At 50.3% G+C, this 7,500-nt stretch overlaps 1 protein-coding gene across 4 annotated transcripts in view; it reads left to right on the top strand.

Annotated features, from left to right (window-relative positions):
• LOC130180094 (neuronal PAS domain-containing protein 3) overlaps window positions 1-7,500 on the top strand; it is a 283,412-nt gene that overhangs the window by 116,627 nt on the left and 159,285 nt on the right. For all 4 annotated transcript variants that reach the window (XM_056393434.1, XM_056393436.1, XM_056393435.1 and 1 more), the window contains one exon: window positions 4,854-5,098. In XM_056393434.1, the coding sequence (XP_056249409.1) occupies window positions 4,854-5,098 (245 nt within the window). The remainder of the gene's footprint in view (window positions 1-4,853; window positions 5,099-7,500) is intronic.

Here is a 7,500-nt window from a genome sequence, read left to right as displayed (position 1 = left end):
TAAAGTTGTCATTTCCTTCCATCTTCCACCTCTCCACCGCTCATCCTCTCCACCGCTCATCCTCTCATCCTCTCCTCCTCTCATCCTCTCCACCTCTCATCCTCTCCTCCTCTCATCCTCTCCACCTCTCATCCTCTCATCCTCTCATCCTCTCCTCCTCTCCCTCCTCTCATCCTCTCCACCTCTCATCCTCTCATCCTCTCATCCTCTCCTCCTCTCCTCCTCTCATCCTCTCCTCCTCTCATCCTCTCATCCTCTCCTCTCATCCTCTCATCCGCTCATCCTCCTCTCCTCTACACCTCTCCTCCTCTCATCCTCTCATCCTCTCCACCTCTCATCCTCTCATCCTCTCCTCCTCTCCTCCTCTCATCCTCTCATCCTCTCCTCTCATCTTCTCATCCTCTCCTCCTCTCATCCTCTCATCCTCTCCTCCTCTCATCCTCTCATCCTGTCCTCCTCTCATCCTCTGGTCCTCTCCACCTCTCATCCTCTCATCCTGTCCTCCTCTCCTCCTCTCATCCTCTCATCCTCTCCTCTCCTCTCCTCTACACCTCCCCTCCTCCCCTCCTCTCCCTCTCCTCCTCTCACCTCCCATCCTCTCCACCTCTCCTCCTCTCCACCTCCCATCCTCTCCACCTCTCATCCTCTCCACCTCTCATCCTCTCATCCTCTCCTCTCCTCTCCTCTACACCTCCCCTCCTCTCCTCCTCTCATCCTCTCATCCTCTCATCCTCTCATCCTCTCCTCCTCTCAACCTCCCCTCCTCTCCTCCTCTCATCCTCTCATCCTCCTCCTCCCCTCCTCTCATCCTCTACACCTCCCCTCCTCTCCTCCTCTCCTCTACACCTCTCCTCCTCTCCACCTCTCATCCTCTCCTCCTCTCCATCTCCCCTCCTCTCCTTCCTCTCCTCTCCTCCTCCCCTCCTCTCATCCTCTCCACCTCCCCTCCTCTCCTCCTCCCCTCCTCTCATCCTCTCTCCTCTCCTCTACACCTCTCATCCTCTCCTCTCCTCTCCTCTCCTCTCCTCCTCCTCTCCTCCTCTCCTCCTCCCCTCCTCTCCTCCCTCCTCTCCTCTCTTCTCCTCTCCTCCCCTCCTCTCCTCCTCCCCTCCTCTCCTCCTCTCCTCTCCTCCTCTCCTCTCTCTCCTCTCCTCCTCCTCTCCTCCTCTCCCCTCCCCTCCTCTCCTCATCCTCCTCTCCACCTCCCCTCCTCTCCTCCTCTCATCCTCTCATCCTCCTCCTCCCCTCCTCTCATCCTCTCCACCTCCCCAACCTCCCCTCCTCTCTCCTCTCCTCCTCTCCTCTCCTCTCCTCCTCCTCCCCACCTCCTCCTCTCTCCTCTCCTCTCTTCTCCTCTCCTCTCCCTCTCATCCTCTCATCCTCTCCTCTCACCCTCCTCTCCTCCTCCTCCCTCCTCTCCTCCTCTCTCCTCCTCTCCTCTCCTCTCCTCCTCTCCCCTCCTCCTCCTCCTCCCCTCTCTCTCCTCTCCTCCTCTCCTCCTCCCCTCCCCTCCTCCCTCCTCTCCTCTCTCCTCTCCTCTCCTCTCTCCTCTCCTCTCCTCCTCTCATCCTCATCCTCCTCCTCCCTCCTCTCATCCTCTCCTCCCTCCCCTCCTCTCCACCTCCCCCTCCTCCCTCCTCTCCTCCCACCTCCCCTCCTCATCCTCCTCCCTCCTCCTCCCTCCTCCCTCCTCTCCTCTCCTCCTCTCCTCCTCCTCTCCTCCTCTCCCTCCTCTCCTCCTCCTCCCTCCTCTCCTCCTCACCTCTCCTCTCCTCCTCTCCCTCCTCTCCTCCTCCTCCTCCTCTCCCTCTCCTCTCCTCCTCACCCTCCTCTCCTCTCCTCCTCTCCTCCCTCCCCTCCTCTCCCCTCCTCTCCTCTCCTCCTCCCTCCTCTCCTCTCCTCCTCTCCTCCTCTCCTCCTCTCCTCTCCTCTCCCCTCCTCTCCTCCTCCCCTCCTCTCCTCTCCTCCTCTCCTCCTCTCCTCCTCTCTCCCCTCCTCTCCTCTCCTCTCCTCTCCTCCTCTCCTTCCTCCCCCTCCTCTCCTCCTCTCTCCTCTCCTCCCCTCCTCCCCTCCTCTCCCTCTCCTCCTCCCTCCTCTCCTCCTCCCCTCCTCCTCCTCCTCACCCTCCTCTCCTCCTCTCCTCTCCTCTCCTCTCCCTCCTCTCCTCTCATCCTCTCCCCTCCCCTCCTCTCCTCTCCTCACCTCCTCTCCTCCTCTCCTCCTCTCCTCTCCTCTCCTCCTTCTCCCCTCCTCTCCTCCTCCCCTCCTCTCCTCTCCTCTCCTCCTCTCCTCTCTCCTCCTCTCTCCTCCTCTCCTCTCCTCTCCACCTCTCCTCCTCTCCTCCCTCCTCCTCCTCCTCTCCTCACCTCTCCTCCTCCCCCCCCTCCTCTCCTCTCCTCCTCCCCTCCCTCCCCTCCTCTCCTCTCCTCTCCTCCCCTCCCCCCCCTCTCTCCTCCTCCCTCCTCTCCTCTCCTCCTCTCCCCTCCTCTCCTCCTCTCCTCTCCTCTCCTCTCCTCCTCACCCTCCTCTCCTCTCCTCCCCTCCCCCCCCTCACCTCCTCCCCTCCTCTCCTCTCCTCCTCTCCCTCCTCTCCTCCTCTCCTCCTCTCCTCTCCTCCCCTCCTCCCCTCTCCTCTCCTCTCCTCTCCTCCACCCCTCTCTCTCCTCCTCCTCCTCTCCCCTCCTCTCCTCTCTCCTCTCCTCTCCTCTCCCCTCCCCTCCTCCTCTCCTCCCCACCCCCCCCCCCCTCCTCTCCTCTCCCCTCCTCCTCCTCCCCTCCTCCCCTCCTCTCCTCTCCTCTCCCCTCCTCCCCTCCCCTCCCCCCTCCCCCCCCTCCTCCCCTCCTCTCCATTTACTGTTTGTTCTTGCTGATAAATAAATGACAAACAGTATGAAAATGATATTCTTCGCCAGATGACAGCCATTTTTCATCCCTAGCCCTAAACAACTCCCCCCCTCCTCCTTCTCTACAGTGTTGGTCTGCTATCCCTCCATCTCCTCGCTCTCCTTCCCTTTACCTCCCCCTCTCCCCCTCTTTATCCCTCTAACACTTTTTTCCTCTCGCATTTTTGTGCTCCGGCAAAATTAATCACCTGTCTGTGTGTGTGTGTGTGTGTGTGTGTGTGTGTGTGTGTGCGTGTGCGTGTGCGTGTGTGTGCGTGTGTGTGTGTGTGCGTGTGCGTGCGCGTGCGTGCGTGTGTGTGTGCATATGCGTGTGTGTGTGGCCGGCAGGAAGCCCACAGAGGTTTTTAGCAGCTGATTTATTGCTGAGTTAATTCATAACGGCGTCCGATGATGATGAGAGGCTGCGGAAAAGTATGGTCGTCACTGTTGTTGTTGAAGGGTGAGACAGAGAGAGAGAGAGAGAGAGAGAGAGAGAGGATAAACAGCAGCTCTTTGGGATGAAGTAATGGAGTAGGGAGTGATGGAGAGGACGAAGGAAAGACTAAGTGTAGTGGTTTGGAGTGAAGGGAAGGAGAGACTGATGTGAGATAATAGAGTGGAGTGAGGGAGGAGGAGTGAGGGAGGAGGATGAGGAGAGGAGGTGAAGGGTTCTGTCATGTAGAGGAGGAGGAAGGTCAGTAACTGGACGTCTTCCTCAAAACGTACAAATCTTCATATTTACAAATCACCTTCTTCTGTTTATTTTGTTTTTTCTGCAGCAATGTTTTATTTCAAGTTTTTTGTGAGCTTTTATTCTGAAAAGTTGTGAAAGGAAGTTCCAAAGGTTCTGTTGTTTGACAAACGTCTGACGGAGCGACACAAGATGTGTGACATGAAGAAAATAATCAGTCAGTCAGAGGTTTAACATGTGACTGTGGCTGGAGCAGCAGAAGGAGAGGAATCACTACTTCCTGTCAGGACTTTCAGAATAAAATCAGAGCGGAAACAGAAAGCAGATGATGAGCAAGATGGTGGATTGAGATTATGCATATGTGAACAGTAACAAAGTCAGTTCCAGTTGTGTTTTATCAGTATCTTTCTGATTAGTAGAGAAACGTCGCCTGTCGACTCCTGATTCAAAGGATGAAATAGAAGAAACCTCAGGACGAGCGACAGAGCGACAGAGCAGGGATCCCTCCCTCCAATAGGAACAGATAATATGAGTAATCAATGACAGGGTCCATTCGTCAGCTGTTCAGGAGCTTTCAGTGAGGTCTTGGTCTTCAGCAGATGGAGCAGTAGATGTTCAGCTGCTGACGGTCTGTTTGTCCGCGTTTGAAACTTCATCCTTAATTAAAATAAACTTAAATAAAACTGTGAGTTTGGATTCATTCATAAAAACCTTCAACTGAATGAACTGTAAGTTTCACTTCACCAGCGCAGGTGTATTTGTAATGGAGGAAGTGCGAGTTCCTGTGACGCAGTAATCCAGTTTAGCAGAAGCTTGTTCTGGGTAATTGATCCATTTTCTTATCAGATTGCATTGAACAGCTAATTTAGCTATCATGCTAACAAACGCTAGGGAAGCAGTCATGGTGTCGGTGGAGGAGGTTTCTGTGGCCGTTCTTTGTGAGGATCGTCTGCCGTGATTCCTAAACGTTACTTTATAATGCAGCATGTGTTTAATTATTCCCGTTAAAGATTATTCATACAGATATATTTTATATTTATATATGTGTTTTACATCTTGTTTTTTCTTGGACTTATTTCAACATCTTGACAAAAGTCGTCGTTCAGTTTTCAGCTGTAGATATTTAGTGACTGGAGCTGCTGATGATTGTTTTTCTTTGGTTTGTCCTCCGCTCCTCTGACGCATGACGTTTAGTCTTGACTTCTGTCAGTCACATTCTGCACCTCACGTCTTCCATAATCAGATTTCTGACCTTGCTGTCGTCCTCTGCTCTCTCCCAGGCTGCAGGCTCTGAGGAAAGAGAAGTCACGTGACGCGGCGCGATCGCGGCGGGGAAAAGAGAACTTTGAGTTTTACGAACTGGCCAAGATGCTGCCGCTGCCGGGCGCCATCACCAGCCAGCTGGACAAGGCCTCCATCATCCGGCTCACCATCAGCTACCTGAAGATGAGGGACTTCGCCAACCAGGGAGACCCGCCGTGGAACCTGCGCATCGAGGGACCGCCGCCCAACACCTCCGTCAAAGGTAGGATGGACGCAGGCGGGGCTAAAAGACGGGATGGGATGTTACAGCACCTGTTTGTGGTTGTGTGTCGTCCCAGAACTCTTTAAGACAAATGTTTCTACTTCTGAACAGGAAAGGTTCAAATCTGAAGTTTTCCTTCAGAGCGAAACAAGTAAAGTCCGACAGGAAACCTCCTTTTTCTTTCTCTCCCTTTACATTGGGTAAAAACTGCAACTCTTCCTTTCATCTTCCTTTATTTAAAGTGATGACGTCACATTCAGGTGAACCCTTCGTTTACCGCGCACGCTTTCCCTGAATGTTGCAGCAAAGACTGTCGTAGTGTGACGTAGATTCACTTGAATCTCAGGTAAATTCAGTGTCACTGCTGAAGTGTAGCTGTTGTTTCTCACCTTGAAGTCCAGGTGTGTGTTTCCGTCTTCCTCTGGTCTCATGGAGATTTACAGTGGAATCATTTAAACACGTGTGGACGAATTGTTGCTTCAGTTTACTGACACTTTTTTAGCTGATGATATTAAGTTGATTTTTGCATTTGAAATTTAAATGTCAATTTTTATCAGAATTTAATAGTAAATGAAATTGTAATTTCATTTCTGCATCAAACAAATTGCAAATTAAAATCTTCAGTATTTAATTTTCTATTGTGACACATCACTCAGTTTATTCTGCCATTATCTATAAATCATAATTATATTAGTTAGTTAGTTAGTTAATTCCTTTTCACAGTTGTGTACAGAAACACTGACACATCACAAAGTGTCTTTGTCATCCTGTCTTCAGAACAGAGACGGCTCCGTATAATAACTCAAACTTTAAATAATGATTTCTAAAAGTTGCAGAGTAAGTCTAGTGGGGACACAGCGACTCTGAGAACACATGATTATTGGAGATGACGGATCTCTTCATTCACATTTATTTTATTCTCAGTCCCGCGCTGACTCTCTGTGAAGTAATCCACTGTTCATCTTCCTCATAGATTGATCCTGTACGTTCTCACAGAGAGTTTCATTCTAATGAATGTGAACATACAAACACAGGCGGCTCTGCAGTGACTGCCTGGCCCTTTAAACTGCTATCAAACAACACACACACACACACACACACACATGTACAGGCAGCTAGCTTCTGCGCTAAGTGATTTTCTGTGAAGGGAACATTAAGCTTTGATGAATTTCTGCCTGGAGTACCAGAGTATACACGGCACTTGTGAATCTAAGTGGAATTTGCCTTTGAAATGGGCCCTTTGTGCGACGCACTTAGAGCAGAAGAGGAGCGCTCGCTTTTAAAAGGGACGTTTGGGCTTGTAGGAATGACCCAAAGATGAAAGTAAATTGCTTGAAATTTCTGCTGGTGTGTTTCTGTGTGTGTGTGTGTGTGTGTGTGTGTGTGTGTGTGTGTGTGTGTGTGTGTGTGTGTGTGTGAGAGAACTACAGCCAGGATATTTACCTGTGTGCAGAGCAAGACTGTCGTTCAGTTTGTGGTAACGTGTGAATGAAAGTAAATGTTTGGGTACTTGTGAAGGTGCAACAGTGTGTGTGTGTGTGTGTGTGTGTGTGTGCATGTATGGGTATTTCTACACATGTCTCTGAATATGTGTGTGTGTGTGTGTGTGTGTCTGCACATACCCTCGCCACACAACAGCAGATGGCATCATTGTCGTCAGCTCTTTGAAGAGGCACATGCATTTTAATGAACTAAACAGAAATGTACACACTGAATCTGTGTGTGTGTGTGTGTGTGTGTGTGTGTGTGTGGATTGTTTCAGCGCTCGCAGCACTGTGTGTGTTGTATATTTCCTTCAACACAGCTCTACATCCTGTCAGAGAGAATCACACACAGAATCACAGTGAACCTGAGTTAACCTGAAGTCTGAAGCTATGGAGGTTCACTGGTGACAAAATGTGAGCGATCAAATATTACTGATCAAACACAGCTCTGATTTAATTGATCTAAACTGAGGCTCAGATTTCATTTAACTGCAGGTAACCATAGAAACAGCACTGATGCTAAACTAACCAAACACACTTTAAAAGAAACTGGCCCCCCAGATTATTTTAATGATATGTATTTCTAAAATTAAAAAACAGCAACAGTCACCCACAGAATCAGAAAAGCATGAGAAAGTTTTTTGCTTTATTTCAAGTTATTGTGAGCTTTTATTCTGAAAGGAAGTTCCAAAGGTTCTGTTGCTTGACAAACGTCTGACGGAGCGACACAAGATGTGTGACATGAAGAAAAGAATCAGTCAGTCAGAGGTTTAACATGTGACTGTGGCTGGACCAGCAGAAAGAGAGGAATCACTACTTCCTGTCAGGACCTTCAGAATAAAATCAGAGCAGAAACAGAAAGCAGATGGTGGATTGAGATTCTACACTTTAATTAGAGGCAGGTCTTCCTGTCTCTCT

The sequence above is a fragment of the Seriola aureovittata genome, chromosome 13, assembly GCF_021018895.1.
Source record: "Seriola aureovittata isolate HTS-2021-v1 ecotype China chromosome 13, ASM2101889v1, whole genome shotgun sequence".
Taxonomy (NCBI): domain Eukaryota; kingdom Metazoa; phylum Chordata; class Actinopteri; order Carangiformes; family Carangidae; genus Seriola; species Seriola aureovittata.
The sequence above is the reverse complement of the archived record's forward strand: the minus strand, read 5'-3'. Positions and strand labels throughout refer to the sequence as shown.